This window comes from Pangasianodon hypophthalmus, chromosome 18, assembly GCF_027358585.1.
Source record: "Pangasianodon hypophthalmus isolate fPanHyp1 chromosome 18, fPanHyp1.pri, whole genome shotgun sequence".
Taxonomy (NCBI): domain Eukaryota; kingdom Metazoa; phylum Chordata; class Actinopteri; order Siluriformes; family Pangasiidae; genus Pangasianodon; species Pangasianodon hypophthalmus.
Genome location: NC_069727.1, coordinates 4816993 through 4836760, shown reverse-complemented (window position 1 = coordinate 4836760; position 19768 = coordinate 4816993). Strand labels below are relative to the sequence as shown.

Genomic DNA, 19768 nt, shown 5'->3' with positions numbered 1-19768 from the left:
AACTCATCACCAACATCCATGTCACGGTTAAAGTCACAGAGATCACACCTTTTCTTCATTCTGATGTTTGATGTGAACATTAACTGAAGCTCTTGACCTGTATCTGCATGATTTTATGCGCCGTGCTGCTGCCACGTGATTGGCTGTTTGGATAACTGCATGAATGTACAGGTGTTCCTAATAAAGTGGACAGTGTGTGTACTACTGACTAGACTAGTGCACATACCTCCGAAAATTTTGATATTTTTTTTCTCACCTTTAGAGTGAAAAATGTGATTTTATTCACCGTTAGTGTGAAAAATTGATTTTTTTTTTCACCTTTAATGTGAAATTTTTTTTCCACTTTTAGTGTGAAAATTCTGATTGTTTTCCTCAATTTTAGTGTGAAAAACCTGATTTTATTCACCTTTAATGCGAAAAGTTTGATTTTTTTCCCCTCGCCTTTTCATTTTTTTCACCTTTAGTGTGAAAATTCTGATTTTCTCTCACTTTTAGATTTTATTCACCTTTACTTTGAAAAATTTTGATTTTATTCACCTTTAGTGTGAATTCTTTTTCTCACCTTCAGTGTGAATAATGTGATTTTATTCACCTTTAATGCGAAAATTTAGATTTTTTCCCCTCACCTTTAGTGTGACATTTTTTCATCTTTAATGTGAAAAATTTAATTTTGTCTCAATTTTAGATTTTTTCCACCTTTAGTGTGAAAACTTTGATTTTTTCCACCTTTAGTATAGAAAATGTGACCCCCCAGAGAGAGCCCAGACTAGTGCACATACCTCAGACATCAACAGGGGGCGCTATTACACAAGTATTAAATCACCATTCCTCCAAAAGCAACATATTAAATCAAACACCAGGGCTGATCACGTGGTTTTTTAAAAACTTTCTTCTTTGGGCATAAAATCACATCTTTTTCTTTTTCAGAGGAACTCTAAATCCCTGAGCTTAATCTGGGAGAAAAGACTAATGTTAGCCTGCATTATTACAGACTGTAAGGAGGATAGCAGGTCTCCTGTTGTTAAGAAATTTATCCGCATTTATTAGAAATCAGAAATGCGCAAAAATCCACCTGCTTCATAATGTCGGGGAAATGAGGACATGGCAAGAGGAACACTGTAGAGAGGATTTAAACTGTTTACTAATGTGCAGAGGAGGAGGAGGAGGAGCGCCCAATCAAGCACACACACACACACACACACACACTTCCGGAAATCAGAAACACAGCAGTGAATGAGCAGAATGAGTTGGAAAATGTGCGCCTCTGGGCAAAGGCGCGTCTGTGAGCTCCTGAAACACCTCAGTGGCTGAAAGTCCCTGAGGACAAGTTCCACATTTCTCACTTCTTCTTAACCAGTGAAGTTTCAGGACCTGACAGAAGCCTCTTCCTCTCTCTAGAAGACTGCAGGGTTGATCATGGGGAGAAGAGGAGCAGCACAGAGAGATGAAGAATTCAGTTTTGTCAGTCCAGTCGTCAAATACTTACTTTTCTTCTTTAACACAATATTCTGGGTGAGTCACAATCTGTCCATCTGACCCTCACTTCTGTATCAGTGATTTCATATCCATGTAGTGTAGTCTAGTGCACTTGCTTTTCTTTTTTCCTGTGAAGTGACTGTAAAGAATTGCTTTAAAGGTTGGCTGCTTGGCTGATCATTAATCTGTTCTAGACTTTATGCACAATGTAACCAGTTTTAACTTCCATCCAGTTCTCCTGTGGTCATGTGTTTTTCTCCTGTGATTATGTGTGTCATATGTAACCACATATGAAGGTGCATTTCATGTGAAGTAAACCTCTCATGGGAAATCATGTGTCCTACATGTGAAAGTAACTGAAATATGTGAGAAAATCACCTGAAAACTAAACCACTACATGTGAAAATTCCATATAAAAACAAACATGTGCAATCATGTGATTAGTCACATGAGGAATTTGTGCAACTTTTCTGAAAGCTTTAAAAAATATATATATATAATGGAAGTTGAAATGAATAAAAATCAGAACTACTGAAGTAAAACACACTCCAGACCTTCATCCTGCCCTTAGAGAAGACACACACGAACATCAAGTGGGAATAATCGCATGAGTCGTGTGTGAAATTTACACAAGTAGTGTAAAAAATAAGATTTTTTTTCACCTTTAGTGTGAAAAATTAGATCGTTTCCCACCTTTAGTGTGAAAAATGTGATTTTTATCACCTTTAGTGTAAAAATTTATTTTTTTTTTTCACTTTTACTGTGAAAATTGTGATTTTTTTTCACCTCTAGTGTGAAAATTGGGATTTTGTTCGCCTTCACTGTGAAAATGTAGATTTTTTTCTCACCTTTAATGTTGAAAAATTAGATTTTGTTCATCTTTAGCGTGAAAAATGTGACTTTATTCACCTTTAGTGTGAAAAATATGATTTCGTTTTCATCTGTAGTGTGAAGAACTTGATTTTTCTCCCAAACGATTCATTAATGTTCATGTTAATTTTCCACATGTAGGACACATGATTTTATACATCACACATGTGTTTACTTGAGTTCATGTTTTTCACATGATCACATATTGTTTGCATAATCACAAGTGAAAAACATGATCACTTGTGAAAGGTGATTTTCTTTCCCCCCCGTAAACATAAACCATATTCGCTTTTAGTTTATCAACCCAAATGATTCTTTGGTTTGTCCTTCTGTGGAAAGTTTCTACGTAGAACCTTACAGAGTGTTTTCCTGTCAGAAAGGTTTCCATGTAGAACCTTTTCAGAAAGCTAAGGAACCCATTTTATCTAAGAGTGTTCTTAGAGTTTCAGAGATTAGAGCATGTTAACACAGAATCTGATTTCACATGACATCACATGTATACTGTATTTGTTATAGAATCAGTAATGGCACAATAGGAAGATATTTCATAAGTGCTCATCTTTGTCTAGCTGAAATTATATAATCCTGTCTGATATTTTGCAACTTTTACAGTTTGCGTGCCCTTAGGAAAAATGCAGACGGTTTAATAACACAAAACATGCTTGCTGTGTTACGTTTCACAGATGTTCTTGCATTAACGGCTCTAACCTCAGGCGTAAGGGTGAAAAAGAAAATTACAGAGGGATGGCAGCTTCAAATATCTCGTTGTGTACCAAGAAAAACCCCAAGGAACCGAAATAATGGAACCCAAATAATTAGCTAGCCGGCCTAAATAATGTGACATAGCATTGATATTAAGACAACCTCCCAAGATTATTAACTCAACTATACTGCCATACTGCATTAAGTAAGCCATAAAACACAACAGGATGGGAAACTAATCAACAACAGGGTGGTGCAGTGTTGCTACCCCGAAGCTGATTATTTTCCTACAGCAGCATGTTGTGAAGTGTTTTTTTCCTCTTATACCACAGCATTTTTTTTTTGTAGTTATGTAAGAAGGAAAAAGGCATGAGGGCATGCTGTTATAGAAAAATGATCAAATATGGGGGTGTGATGCAGAGTGACGTGAAGTGGAGATACTGTTACCACCCTGAAGTAGATTATTTTCCTATTATAGCATGTCTCAAAGTGTTTTATTCCTCTTACACCACAGCACTTCACCAACAATTACATTTTTCTTATTAATTAAAGAATGACACGTTTACATTTTATAGTAATGTTAATTTCTGTTATCACTTATAGCAGCTATAAACAATCCTTCCCTCACCAGTCTCTCTTTTTTTCTCTCTCTTAAAGTTAATAGGACAAGAAATATATAACATTACCGAGAAACTGCAAAGCTCGAACTACTCGGTCGTGAAGACATTCCCACGGCAGAAAACTTAGTTACAGCTTTACCTCTGACTGTTACAGCACTGACACTGGAAACTCTTTCCTTAAATGTTCAATAAATGTTTCCTCTCAAAAAACTTCACTATATCAACAATTACACAGCTTTTTTAATCCATATACGCTGTATGGCATACTGTATATGTACACCTGACCATCACACCCATATGCGGTTCTTCTCCAAACTGTTGCCACGCAGTTGGAAGCACACAATTGTATAGAAAGTCTTTGTATGCTGTAGCATTACAGTTTCCCTTCACTGGAACTAAGAGGCTCAAACCTGTTCCAGCATGACAATGCCCCTGTGCACAAAGCGAGCTCCATGAAGACATGGTGTGTGAAGGTTGGAGTGGAAGAACTCGAGTGTCCTGCACAGAGCCCTGACCTCAACCCCACTGAACACCTTTGGGATGAACTGGAACACCGACTGAACCTCAGACCTCCTCACCAACATCAGTGCTTGACCTCACTAATGCTCTTGTAGCTGAATGAACACAAATCCCCACAGCCACGCTCCAACATCTAGTGGAAATCCTTCCCAGAAGAGTGAAGCTTATTATGACAGCAGAGGGGAATAAATCTGGAATGAGAAGTTCAGCAAGCACATATGAGTGTGATGGTCAGGTGTCCACATACTTTTGGCCATATAGTGTATTTGGCGCTTTTGCCTAACAGGTCTCTGCGTAAATTGTTACTATAGAAACAATAACCTATTAGAGCAAGTGCATTAATCTAAACCTAATACATAAATTTTAATATAAACCCTATGGTGTAAACAGTATGTTTTCTTTTGAATGGATTGTGTTGTAGTTTAATAGTGGTTGCTTTTCCATTTCTGAAGGTTGAAAGTAAAGATAAACCAAACACAAGACACAAGCTTGCTGCATCCTGCTGTGTAAATCTCACAGATGAAACTGAAATATTGATAACAGGCAGTGTCATATAATGATATTAAAAAAAAAAAAAAAAGGAGTGCCAAGTTTACAAGGGAGATGTCGTTCGTCATTTTTTAACACACTATATTACAGCAAAGTTTAATTTATTAGTTTATCTCATTCGTATTTTAATGAGGTTACAGCAGGATCCAATGACAAACCTCTTTCTTTTTGTTGCTTTTTTAAACTCCTGAGCTGCTTTTGCAACCTTTTGAAAGCTTGTTGCTGTTGCTAAGCAACAGGACTCATTTATTCATATGCAAAAAGTGCAACACACTGTTTTTGGGAGGGAAACTGGGGCCCCGTGCTGTACTTTTCATTCTACAGGAGTTCACAAATGATTCATTCCTCCTCGAAAACACTATCAGACACCCACAGTGTAAAAAAAAAACCATACAAACAACAAAAATAAGTTATACAGTTGTTACTTTTTTATCTGCTGAAGTATTCTCACTTTAAAATGTTCTACTGCAGAACTACAGATTTATTAATTTTTACTCCTGATTGCTTCTTTCTACTTACAAATACCCCTGAATCCTGAACAAAAATAATCAGTGTACAAGTAGAACCCATAATGGGTCATCACACCACCCCGTCGTTGATTATTTTCCTATAACAGCATTTCTTATTCCTTTTATACCACAGCAACATGCCAACATCCGCCATTTTTATTTATTAAAGAATGACGTGTTTTACATTTTACATTTTATCCGTTTTCACTTACATTAATGTTGTGGAACGTCAACGAAACAAGTTATCACTTACGCTATAGCAGCTATAAACAGTCGTTTCCTCACCAGGCTCTATTTTTTTTCTCTTTCTCGAACAGACAAAGCTTGTCACGTTACCGAGAAATCACAAAGCATGAACTCCTCTGTCCTGGAGATGTTAGCTGTGATTCAGCCGTAGCTAATCACAGCCGTGTCGATATTTAGTATAACCTGCAGGATCGCAAGTGCGATCTTGGTTTTCTACAACAGTTCTATAAACAAGAAATTAATATCGAGTAAGTGACATTTAAGGACACAATATGGCCAAACATTTTGTTTATTTTTGCCCAGCTAGCAGAAATAGATCCTAAAGAAGCTACACGCACTTTATAGCACATTGGCTAGCTAGCTCACATTGACTTGTACATTTGCGTTAAAGGTGCTTCCTGTGAAATCAGCTTCCCTTCTTCCTTTTCATCTTCATCTGACGAGCTTTCATATTTTAAGTCAAAAGTTATATTCCTGAAAATTATCATTTGCCATGTCTGCTGATGATGTCACTAACTCTACTGTAGTAACCGTTTTGAACTAGGAAGTGGAATTTTACATGATGAACACGGACGAGCGGAGTGATACACACAATGAAACATCTCAGTGCGGTTATAGGAAATATACGCGCTCTTGGAATGCTTCTCGACCAATCAGATTAGTGGACCAGAGCTAACTGTTGTATAATGAGAAATAACCAACAGGTCAGATTAACGAGCAGCTCTATAATACTGTTTTAAATGGAACAGTGTGACTTTCATGCAGATCTGTACAATCAAAATGAGCATTTTTTCAGTTCAGTGCAACAGTATGATTGGCCTTTAAAAACAGAAAGAGAAGAATTTATCCATTGCTGCCATGTTAACACTTGTTAGTGCTTGTTACTGTAGGCCTCAGATGTCTCCTCATGAATAAAGGTTGGAGAACTTCAACAATAGCGTGACATTCTTCTTGGAGGAATGTCGAAGTGGTGCAGTATGATATCAGGGGAATGAGACACTTCACCTGGCTCATGCTCTTATAACACAAACCGACGTGTACTAAAGAAATGAGAGAGACAAACTGAAGTTAATCTGAGGGTTTTTTTAAAGCAAATATTAAGCATTAATTGTATTTTGAATGAGTTGCAGCCATAAAATAACTAAGTTGTATAATGGTATGTAGACTTTTGGAAACACGGCGAGTCTTAACTTGCTTACGTCTAAATCTTCAGGACTCTGAGTCATGAAGAAACCTCGCACACACACACACACACACACAACACTGTGCATAACTAAACAGTGCTTCTAAATATTTAACACTGAAGACAAATTGTATAAAAAAAGGTACAGTCAACTACAGCCAGGAAAAATGTGTAAAATTCTTTACTCAAGTCTAACTATTCATCGAGCTAAATGAACAGGTGAAATGCTCTGATCAAAGCTGAAGTATGGCTTCAAACTCATGACTCAAATTAAAGTATAAACTCTTACACTGAAGTATGAAAGTAAATCTACAAGTAAGATTCATTTAAAAACCTGATCTTAATTACTGATGGTAAATTAGTGCCCCTTTTGACCAAGGCTAGCTAACAACAGCTTTATTCCTCGTTTATTCTCTCACATTAGCTAGCATGTTATTAATCTGACTACACAAACTAGCTGAATACTAATAGCTATTTATCAGAATACAAACTGCTGTGATAAAGACAAAGTGGATGCAGCAGCAGATAGATTACAGTGATGGGTATTAGGTCTCATTCTCGCTTGTAAATTTTAGATTCGAATTTAGATCTGATGTTTAGGTTTAACGTTTAGATAAGAAGTCGTCTGAAGACTTTAGAAATATATGATTATAGAGAAATGTTGTGAGTAGAAAGAAGAGAATTGTGTTTTGAAATGTAGGAAGTCGAAAGTCTCTGATTACAGAACAATACTGAAGCATCAACACACCCTGAGGATGTGTTTAGACACAGAGTAACGTGTGTGAAATCACTGTGGAGATAAGAGTGAGTGTGTTTCGTCTTGCGTTTGGTGGGGATTTTATTCTCAGAGAGCACACTGTGAGGTTTCAGTGAAATAAGCGCCGCAGTAAACTGATACTGTGAATCTGTAAGCACGGCTTTGTACTGAGGAACCTGGATGAAGTGAAATGTGAACACATTGCGAATTGTTGCTCTGTGTGCTGCTATTTTTCCAGGTCAAAGCCATTTGTACTTAGATGCACTTAAATAAAGTTACATTCTTAATTTGACTTTTAGTACTCACACATTTGTGCAATAAAAGCTCACTTTTAAGCCAGTGATCTAGAAAATGGATTTCCCTTCACTAATTAAGCATTTTGTAAGCCTCTTTATAAGTGGTTTATGAATTGAAAAATTCTATGAACCTTGTTATGAATGTAAACCTGCATTGGTTGTGGTGCCAGCTTTAGTGTACCTCAATAAATCTTCATATAAAGTTCAGCATATAAAGGTTCACTGACTAGGCTATAGGCTACTGTCTAATGAATTTTTAGAGTAACAACATTAGAAAGTTGAAAGTCGACAAGACTTGAACAACCTAACAATGTACACCAATTTTGGGGGCGGGGGAGTGTTTGCTGTCTCCCTGTTGTCTTATTCAATCTATTTGATTTTTTTAACTGTGTTGTTTTTATTTTATTTTTTAATTTTATTGTTTTAATCTTATACTGATTTGATTTTACCATGCAGCACTTTGATTGTCACTTGCTGTCTTTTTAATATGCTGTAGAAATAAAGCTGACTTGATTTGACTTGATAATTGCAGTCCAAAGATACATTAATAACCTAGCTTACCTAGATAACAGTGTAGAATAAACTTGCTAATCACAACCTTTCTAATCAGGAAAAGGACAGGCAATTATGATCTTAACTTTGGCAGTGTTCATTTTTTCATTTTTCATTTGTTCAGTGTTACATTCAGATGGATTTTTTTTTAAGAAATGTAACTTTTGAAAGAAATTCCCATTGCCAGACGAACATGACAAAGTGGTAATTTAACTGATTAACTTTCCTGTCCGCTTCCTTTCCCACACTTACGAACAAAAGAGTCATAGAGCGAGCATGAGGCAGCGTGATTCCTGCCCCGATGGGCCTCTATTAGAGCTTAATAATAACTCTATCTGGAAAACTGTCCAAATCAATTGAACATCAAGTTATATCTGTCACATAGTAACATTATTTAAAATCATTGGTAACTAGTATTTCAGCTGAATTTAAAATGTATGGAGTTGTGAATAATTGTTTGGCCTCTGCCCCACTTGCTCCTATAGGCGAGCTGCCACTGGTGTTAGGAATCTCAGGACAGAACTTGAGCAAGTCTTTTTAACCCCTAAGTGCTCAGCTCAGTGTCTGGATTTTGTTCTCTAACCCTGAATCCAAACCCCATGCAATACCAGCATGACACCACACTTCTTTTTTTTATCAAGAAAATACCCAAACATCAAACTGATTAATGAAACATAGGGAATTATAACACAGCTCTGCAATTATAACACAGCTCAGTAAAAACCTGGTGGTAGTGGGGCAGTGGATATACAGAAAAGGTGGATTTGTCTTTTCCTAGTTATCCTTGAGTTTCACTAAGACCCTAACGGTCAGGACATCTTTGTTGAGTTTAAAAAATGTAACAGCGTAGGCTAGTAAAGACACAGCTGATGTGTTCAAACAGGTATTGCAAGAGTTTGCATAATGTGAATCATTTTTTTAAGGGAGCGGCCAGTGCAGGTCTTGTGCAGGAAACTTCAATGAGACGTTACTATTAAACTGGATCACTCTCACTGTGACCTCTGAACCAGATCGGGAAATAACCGACAATGGTTTTAGAAGAGCGGCCAACAATAGCAGGAGAGTTTATCTTCACACCCTGTATGTCTACAGTTCAGTGCAAAAGTATATACCCCCATGGCTTCTCGGTGCGGGTTGGGGAGGGTGGGAATGTAAACTCTTATTTCGAAATTATCTACCAAAGACATCGTAGAAATTTGGGTGTATCCTGCAGCAGGACAGGAATCCAAAACGAAGCAAAATCTGCAGAAAAATAAAAGGACTGCTCAGAGGATTTGAGGCAGTTATTAAGGCCAAAGGTGGCCATTGTTACTTATGATAATAAAGGAATATCTGTGTAACACACTGAATACCTTGCTGGTATAAATTAAAACTGTATTTTCATTAGTCATTTTACATGAATAAAAAAAATAGAGATGAAGCATAAAACAGTTTGTGAACTGAAGCAATGTGAGTTGAAACTGTTTGTAAAATAGAAGCATGACTGCCATTAATAGCATAAAAAAAGTCTAATTTTTAACAGTCTAATCTAACAGTGTGCATTGAAAATCTCTTCAGAAATGCATCTAGTGTGAAACACCCCACATTTCTGAAGCACTATTTTTTTTTTTTTTTTTTTTTTGACACGCTCATGCTGCTTTACAGGGCAGTGTAACACACTCACACAAGAGTGTTGTCTACCCTCTTCCACATACATTAGCTCACAGATGCTCACGATTGGCTAGTGTCGCTATGATAGACAGGGGTTCTGTTTTAGCAACTGTTTTAATCCACACCAGCTGTGGTACATAAAAAATTTGATTGTGCTCATTGTGCTGCTTCGTCTCTATTTTTTTGCATGTGAACTGAAGCATAAACAACCACTGAAATCACACAATCACACCTATAGCCTATATTCTCCAGGATGTGGTTTCATACTGATGCTGTTGCATGATAAATCGATCTAAACAGATTTTCTCACTAAATGAACATGAAATCCCCAAAGGGAATCACTTAAAAATGACCTTAAAAGGATTTTCCTGCACTATTTAAACATACTCTCTAAGCCTTACTGATGAGTAAAGTGTTTAAATGTTTTGTTCTAAGCACCTACTTGTGCAGTAATCCCCTTTAATGGCTCTAAAAGTGTAAAAATAATAGGTGTATTTTAATCGAATGTAAATCTGGTCACGTTGCAGTTAGTTCCTGTAACAGCTCTTGGCTGCAGGGTCTTTTTTAATATTTATTCTGAAACACTTATTTTCTCATTGCACAGGAATTTGGACTGAATCACCAACTTGATGATCTGACTAATATTGTCCTGTCTCTCTTCCATTAGATTATCTCAGTGGTGCTGATGGCCATTGGTGTGTACGCCAGAATAAGTAAACACGGTGAGATGATTTTCTCAATAGCAGACAGTGTCTGTTTCAGTGTTTGTTTACTTCCTGTAGAAGTTTCTGATCCTATTAAATGAGTCTAAGCTACACCCTACTGCTAGCATCTCTCTTTCTCGTGTATAGAGACGGCGATGGCCTGTTTGACAGTGGACCCCTCCATCCTGCTGCTGATTGTTGGAGTTCTCATGTTTCTCCTCACGTTCTGCGGCTGTGTGGGTTCTCTCCGAGAGAACATCTGCCTCCTGCAGACGGTCAGTTTTAGATCTAAAGGAAAACAGATTCGACTAAGTTTAGAGTGGCAGCGAATGCTGACGAAACTCAGGCTCAGCTGATTTTGTCAGTTGATTTTACTTTTTGCAGCCAGGGTTTTTTCACTCCAGTCACTATATAGGCCATTTCAAAACTACACTATTACCCCAACCCCCCCAGTAATGAAAACAAAAATAAAGCATTAAAAATAATTTTAACAGTCCTTGTACCAGAAAATGAGCTGCATGTCTAGCAGATATTAGATGAATAAATAACCAGTAAAAGTTCTAGGGAGGAAAAAATATTTTCAGTGCAGAGCATGTGATGAGGTTTTAGCACAGCTTTGAGAGAAAAATACAGTGTGAACATCTGTCCTGATAATAAACCGATGATATCCCATGTTTGTCCTTGCCTGCAGTTCTGCATCTGCTTGACTGTCATCTTTTTGCTGCAGTTGGTCGCTGGAATTTTGGGTTTTGTCTTTTCAGACAAGGTAAATTTAACTAATTTAAACGATCATATTTACAAAGCCGTTGAGCTGACAGTTATTTTTTATAGGCTGTGGCTATGAATTAATATTTTGAGGCCAGAAAGCATCTGATGGTCATGAATTATTATCTTGTCACCACAAGATGCCAAAGCTGTGGCCGTGAATTGTGTAATTTAATATGTTGCAGAACGTGATACTAAATGTCTGGCTTCGAGAGGTGAAAAAGTCTATTTGCTTTGAGAATTCACTTAAGGTGATGTGGCCTAACTTGTCTTGTGGCCTGTCTTTATGCATAATTCCAAGATTAAAGTGTAATATTATCAGTCAGCTCTATGCTCAGGTTCCTCCGAACACAATGATCTAATTCACTTTCTTTGTGTCTTTTCATTTTAATGCACAATAATTACCATTAGTCCTTTGTGGCCAGAAAATGATTTCCTGGCCTATATTAATTCATGGCCACAAGAAACTTAAATCATGGCCATTAGAAGCTTAACTCCTGGCCTCAGTATATGCAAATATCTTGTTGCATATTTCTGTTTTATTAAAAATAACCACCATGTCACCTCAGCGACTCTGTAAATCTTCAGTATGATGACATTCAATCTCTGGACACCAGCATTTTCCAGAGTATATGTGTATCAAAGTATTATTCATGTTTCAACATTTCCTAGATATTTAAAAGAAAGAAAGAAAGGCCCATAAATAAATCTGAACAGGAAGCACTGCGCCCCCTGCTGGTCATATTGTATTTGGCTACAATATTGATGTGGAGTATAAATGATGAATTCAATTAGTGTTTTTAAAATTAAACTCATATAAGAGTTCCTAACTGGAGACTTGTGCTTTTTCAGGTGCGCTATAAAGTGACAGAAATGATCAACAATGCAATCAAGCATTACAGAGATGATATGGACCTGCAGAACCTTATTGACTTTGGACAAAAAGAGGTTCCTTACTTCTTTTTTTTGTAGTCGTTGTTGTTATTTTTTATTATTATGCACATAATGTATTATTGTGTTGTTCTGACTTGCTATTTCAATGAGGACATTCTCCTGTTATGTCCTAGTTTGCCTGCTGTGGTGGTATTTCTTTCATGGACTGGTCACAGAACATCTATTTCAACTGCACGGAGGAGAACCCGAGCAGAGAGCGCTGTGCCGTGCCCTTCTCCTGCTGCCTCATCTCTAAAGACGAGGTGAGGAAAAAGACCTAACAACTAAGACCTTAAGTCTTGAGATAAGGGTGCAAGTCCAAAATAACGACGTACGTTCCAGCAAAAATGAATTAATTGTAAATATTATAGAAAACCTATTTTTAGTAGGACATAATGGTTTCTGATGGTTAAACCATCACCAGACCCTCATTTCCAAAATGATATTATTTAACCAAGAAGATACTGATGTTCCTTTATTATCACAAGTAAAAAAAAAATGATCAAAAGTGTTAAGGTATTAACAGTGAACGTTATATAAAAGTGAACTTTTACTCCATCTGCTTCTAAAGACTTTTTCGGGTCTCCTTCTCTTTATTTTTGTTTTTTTCTTTCTGGCACTTTTCACTTTTTTTCTTCTACTTCTTGATTGTGTATTTACGTCTATGCTTCATTTATTTTAAATTCATTCGAAAGTTATTCTTTGTGTTCAGTGGTACTTATAAACACTTTGGTATCTTTTATCACCTTCTTCATCTCAATATTTGTACTGTAGGTCTTTTGAAAACTTTTCAGACTGCTAAGTTAAGTTTACTGAGGTCAATTGGCAAATGCTTTAGAGTTTGAATCTGTTTAAACATGCTTTTAATAATACTCATTATTTTTAATTGTTAAACACCTTAGTGAGGCACATTTAAATAAATTTACTAGAGCATATTAACCGTGATACAAACTTTTGAGCTTGGAAATTAATACACCTGCTGCCTCAGAGGTACCTCTTTCATTTTTTCCACTTTATATATGTACACACACTCACTGTCTACTTTATTAGGATCACCCGTACACCTGAATCATCCAATCAGCCAATCATATGGCAGCAGTGTGATGCATAAAATCACGTAGATACGAATGAAGAGCTTCAGTCTATGGTCACATCAAACATCAGAATGGGGAAATATGTGATCTCAGTGACTAGGTGTGGCATAGTTGTTGATGCCAGATGGGTTGGTTTGAGTACTTCAGAAAATCTCCTTGGAATTTCACCCACAACAAGAAACATCCAGTGAGCGGTACTTCTGTGGATGGAAACGCCTTGTTGATGAGAGGAGAATGGCCAGACTGGTTTGAGACGGCCAGAAGGTTATGGTAATTGAAATAACCACTCTTTGTGATGAGCAGAAGAGCATTACAGAATGCATGAGTCTTTAGGTGGATTGGCTACAACAGCAGAGGACCACATCCACTTCCAGAACAGGAGGCTAAAGTGGATACAGACTCACTGAAACCGGACAGGTGATGATTGGAAAAAGACCAGTTTTCCTTATCTGACTCGATAATTGCATGAATGCAGGCGTACAAGTGTTCCTATTAAAGTGTAACCTGAAGGTGAACCTGAAAGTTGTGGGTTCGAGTCTCAGGTCCGGCAGGGATTGTAGGTGGGGGGAGTGAATGACCAGCGCTCTCCTCCACCCTCAATACCACGACTGAGGTGAGACCCTTGAGCAAGGCACCGAACCCCCAACTACTCCCCGGGCCCCGCAGCAAAAAAGGCTGCCCACTGCACCGGGTGTGTGTTCATGGTGTGTGTGTGTTCACTACTGTATGTGTGTGCACTTGGATGGGTTATATGCAGAGCACAAATTCCGAGTATGGGTCACCTTACTTGGCTACACGTCATTTCACTTCACTTATATAATCATCATGTGTTCATTTCCCTCTACTCCCTGTCTTGTCACAGGCTCTAATAAACACTATGTGTGGACATGGCATGCAGAAGCTGGAGATGATGAAGGCCAGCGCTTTCATCAACACCAGTGGCTGCATTGACAAACTCGTCAACTGGATCCACAGCAACCTGTTTCTGCTGGGAGGCATAGCGCTGGGCCTCGCCATCCCTCAGGTACGAGGCTACCGGCTGACACAGAAAGAGACAAGACAACAAAACATTTCTCACAGGGATGTTGAAGGCATTTATAAGAATGCAACATTTGTAATAGAATATCATCTGATTGTATCCTGACTCCATATGGACTTGACTAAGCGTTTTGAATCAGATATGTTTTGCTTGTACTTATAATAATGATCATAAGTACAAGCAAAATATATCTGATTCAAAACGCTTAGTCAAGCTCTTAATTATGTGACTGAATTTCTAATTAAACCACAGAGTCACTATAAATAAGCGCAAACATAATAAGCTAACAGTGAGTTTGTTGATGATGGAGCATAGTAATAACTTGATTCTTCCATTAAATTATTTGATAAATAACTAATCTAGCTTTTATTGTTGCAATATTCAAAGTATCAATATCAGTTTAGTCTTATTAACTTCAAGAGAGAGATAAAAAGAGAGGCTGGTGAGGAAACAAGTCTTTATAACTGCGGAAACAAGTCTTTATATCAATGTAAGTGATAAAAGAAGCGAACGTGTTTTGAATTAAATGTACCTGTAAACAGATAAAAACTTTCGGCATGTCGTTCATCAATAAATTATATCACTGTAATCGTTGGATGTGCTGTTATACCGGTTCTGGGTGGTAATAGTAACCACCCCAAAGTTGATTATTTTCCTATAACACCACGCCCCCAAGTGTTTGATTCCGTACAATACAACAAATAGTCCAGTTATGCTAATTAGCTACCTAGCTACTTTATCAACAGTGGTACTCATATGCTTCTGGTTTTGTAGGTAGCATTAAAGTTTTTATGCCTCCGCCACTACATGTTTTCAGGTTGTCCATCCATCCATCCATCCATCCAACGATCCATCCATCCAACGATTCATCCGAAATTTTCTTTAGCACGATATCTCAAGAACGAGTGATTGAATGTTTATAGGATTTATATGGAATTATCATTGTAACCACCAGATGAACTAATTAGATTTTGGAATTGAGCCAACCAGGGTCAAGGTCACAGCAAGGTCACATGTCTAAAATAGTTTTTCTTCATTAGCTTCCTTCCTGTTTGAAATATATTTTAAAGGTGTTTCAGGCATATATATTAGTAATAAGAAGGACTAGACTTGTTACACTTGTTGCGCTGTTGGTGTCGAGTTCTACTTGTTTTTAAATAACAAGGGACAGTTGAATGCAAAAGTTTGCATCCCCTCTGGTTTTAGAATGGAGAACATGAACAAAAAGGCACTTATCCAATACATTTTAACACAATATTTATACCACATAAAGAAAAGGAAATGCAAACCTTTACACTCATATCCTCTAGTTTTTCTCCTCATCATTATTATTACCTTAACAGATACTATTTGCTTGTAATGAAAATGCTGGTGCAGGGCTGATGCAGGTTCATGAACATCATTGGAATTTAACAAAATCTAATTCAGTGTTCGCTTCTCTCGCAGCTGGTGGGAATCCTCCTCTCTCAGGTCCTGATTAACCAGATCCAAGATCAGATTAAACTTCAAGACTACACCTTGCAGCACCACTCGGACCCATGGAGCTGAACGTACTATTGCAAATGTGAAACAGTTCCGCCTCACACTCAGCACCGTGCCTCTTAGTACAATCGGTATGAAGCTAAGCTAAACAACATACAGTAGATATATCTCTATATGACAGGCATGTCCAGAGGTTCTAGGGTTTTAGAAGAATGAAAACCACAAGTGATCATGATGTGTTATGAATGCTGTGGTTATTAGTTCGAAGGCCACCTGAATGATTGGGTAGGGGGAAAAAATCACCTTTTCGTGTTCTAAGACAACAGATTTGGAAGCTAATATTAAAAATAGATGAAAAGAAAAACTAGCTTTTAGATCGGAGGTCCGAATTGCTGTATTGTGATATTTATTCATTTGCACTAGGAGAACTTTTCAATGACAGGCAGCACTAAATTTTCAGAATCTACCACTAAGTGTCTCCTACTGTTTCAAAGTTACTGATCCTTCCTTTCTACACATGGACAGCTAAAATCATCTGTGCAAACCGGTTACCTGTTTACAGAATTATATAATTTTATATCTTCTTTATATGTATGTGTCTATGTGCATTCTTACTGCAAACTTGCAACCTTTTTTTATTGTACATTTCAGAGATGGGGCATTTTCTTCCAATATGGTGCCATTTTTGTCCTTAGGATATCTGTATATAAGGTCTAATGTGTTAGGCGACAAAGCTTTCATGTATACTTACACCACATCTGCTTTAAAAATGTATGTAAAATGTATCCTATAGAAAATATTAAACTTTCTAATTGCAGTTCACATCCACAATGATGTTAGATCATGAAATGATTTTGCACCATTACTGTTAATTAGTATTAATATAGGCCACTTTATCATCACTGACCTTCTTTGGAAATCACATTTATAGAAATAATCACACTTCTTACTATAAGTAGGAATGATAATCTGTAGGATGCAGGTCTTCTGATTTTACAGATGTGTCCAAAATGTTTATGATCAAGCTAGGGTGTATGATACTCAATGTATATTCCAGGGATGAAGTAGAAGTCTTGCGTTCTTTGAGTGAACTTTGAGTATGTCAATACACCTACTGGGATGTTTTTGGGAAGTGGGAGGAAACTAGTGAACTCTGAGGAAACCCACACGGACACAGGAGAACATTCAAAACTTCTAATATTCACCAGAGCTTAGGATCTTACCCTGGAGCTGCGAGGGGGCAACGTTGCCTGCTACACCAATTGTACACACCAACTGTAAAACAGTATAATATTAATGAATTATGTAATTATTTGTGTGCCCAGAAATAATACAAGTTCTTCCTGCAGTCCATTGTTTATTTCTCCTGAGCTTTTTGTTGGCTTCCAATGTTCAGCAAAAGTTTCTTTAAGAGATGATGGACATGTTCACCAGTGCTTTCGATGCACATCCCTGGTAAAAGTTTCCTAATTGTTATGGACTACATGTAACATGCACCATATTTCTGGACTTGAAGTGGCTGCCGCGTGCCGCCGTGCCACCATTTTGGAAATCTCTCGCTCTTGTTTCTGATTGGCTGGCTGGCACTACTCATAATTGAGTAGAATAAATCATTAACAGATTTAAAAATGGTTAGTGGATTGGATTTAAGATGCCTTGTAGTAGTACATGGTATTGCATATAATAAATAAACAGCTGATATTGAAGAATACATTGTGTATAAGAGACGGCGCAATATAAAACAACTGCAAGCTGTTAATGTTAACGGCAGCCATTTTTCTGCTCGTCTGTGTTCCCTCCCCATTTATACACAGGTTTTGGCAGTGCAATTCTCTCTCAGGGGTTCCCCAACAAAAACACAGGCCTGGCCTATGATAAACACACCTCGTCTTCGCTGAGCCTTAAGCACAGGCATCACGTGTTTGGCTTGGCCAAGAAGCAATTCCCTCTGTTTATAACTGACTTCAGACTTTGTGTCATAGGATGAAACTGGGTTACCCTTTCCTGTGTTCATTGGGAATAAATATCGATTATGTGTGTACGCATGTGTGTGTGTAAGAGCTTGGGAATTCATTGTTTAGAGCTACATACTGTATAAAGGACATGGGAATTTCTTAAGCTTTCCACTCTCAGGATGTATAGGTGGGTCCAGATTTACAAAAACACTCCTCACATTTTCCTATTAGTTTCACTACAGTTACTGAATTATATGTGAGTAATACTTTGGGGTTAATTATGCAAAAAATATATTAATAAACATTTTTTTATTTGTTTGCATTTATTACTGGTGATAATACAGTATTTAGTATAAGACTGAGAAAATGCACGACCCACTGACTGGTGAAGTCTTCTGCTTACTGGTCATGTTACTGAAACTGAAAACACTGAAAGTTCATTCTAATGCCCTTCAGTATTCATTCATTCACTACTCTTCAGTAACTGCTTTATCCTGGTCATGGTGGATTCGGAGCTTATCCAGGGAACACTGGGCATGAGGAGGGAATACACTCTGTATGGGATGCCAGTCCATCTCAGGTCACCATGTACACACACACTCACACCAACAGACGACAGCAATTCACCTACTGGCATGTTTTTGGGAGACGGGAGGATACCGGAGAACCTAGAAGAAACCCATAGGGGAGATGGGAGAATATGTGAAACTCCACACAGACAGTAACCCGAGCTCAGGATCAAACCAGGAACCCTGGAGCTGTGAGGCAGCATGGCTACCCACGCTCTCTGATATTCATTACTATGAATTCACAACTAGACAGAATTATAGGGAGCTAGGGAGGTGCTGGGCCTCACGTTCAATGTGTGTGTGTGTGTGTGTGGTCTCCTCTCTGACTCACTATATAGTAGCCATGTTTCACAGGCCTTTTAAGGAGGTCCTGCTCTGGAAAGACAACACTGCAGACCAACCTCAACCTGACTCAAGCTCACTGCTGCTTGAAGTCTGAAGGATATAATCACATCAGCTTAGAGTTCATTAATATTATCACCTAATTTATTAACATTCAGTATGTTATGGGAGCACCAAAACACATTGATGAGACTAGGAGTTTTTCAACAGTGTCCAGAACAGAGAAACAAAATCATCACAATTTTAACAACACTGGAAAATATAGGTGTAAAGATCAAAATGAATATTATGAGCAGACCTAAGAAAAAAAAAATGTTCACTCAAACTTGGCGTATTTGACTGCAGTACTGTGATGTTGGTAATGTCAGTATCAAATATTGTAGTAAAGTAAAATGTTTAATTCAGGTACTGATCCAATACTAAGTACTAATACTAAGTTCTTACAGATAATGCATTGAACACAGGACAGCATCACATCTCCAATGTTTTGCGATTCAGCTCGCGTACTGTGATGTTAGCATCAAACATTATCAGGTATCAGCTTATAGTCTGAACTCTGATACCTGTATTGTATGTATCAGTATTATTATCAGTATGTAATGACTGATGGCAGAAATCAGATCGTAGAACTGTAAATAACGATCCAGTTTTACCACAGACAATTTTCTTTTGGCATCATAGTTGCATTTTATAGTAAAAAGCTGTGATGACGCATCTATCATCTGAATTATCATCTTACTGTTAATACCATCAATACTGATATTGTTACGAAACCAGATGTGAACCTGATGTGAGGAAAGTGTAAAGATAATAAGCAACAAAGGGTCTGAAATTTGCAACAAAATGTGTCAAGGAGAAATCTTAAAAACAGTAAAAAGTGTTAAAAGTGCATTTTCCTCCAAAATATACAAATTACATGCAATGCCGTGTAAATACTAGCAATAACTATATAACTA

The 19768-nt window shown here is 37.5% G+C and overlaps 1 protein-coding gene across 1 annotated transcript; it reads left to right on the top strand.

Annotated features, from left to right (window-relative positions):
- Window positions 1–1175: 1175 nt before the first annotated feature.
- On the top strand, window positions 1176–17297 carry tspan33a (tetraspanin 33a). Its single transcript, XM_026922679.3, has 8 exons — window positions 1176–1512; window positions 10597–10651; window positions 10781–10908; window positions 11325–11399; window positions 12251–12346; window positions 12466–12594; window positions 14288–14449; window positions 15911–17297. The coding sequence occupies exons 1-8, from the start codon at window positions 1417–1419 to the stop codon at window positions 16010–16012; spliced, it is 843 nt and encodes a 280-aa protein (XP_026778480.1). The 5' UTR covers window positions 1176–1416; the 3' UTR covers window positions 16013–17297.
- The last annotated feature ends 2471 nt before the right edge of the window (window positions 17298–19768 follow it).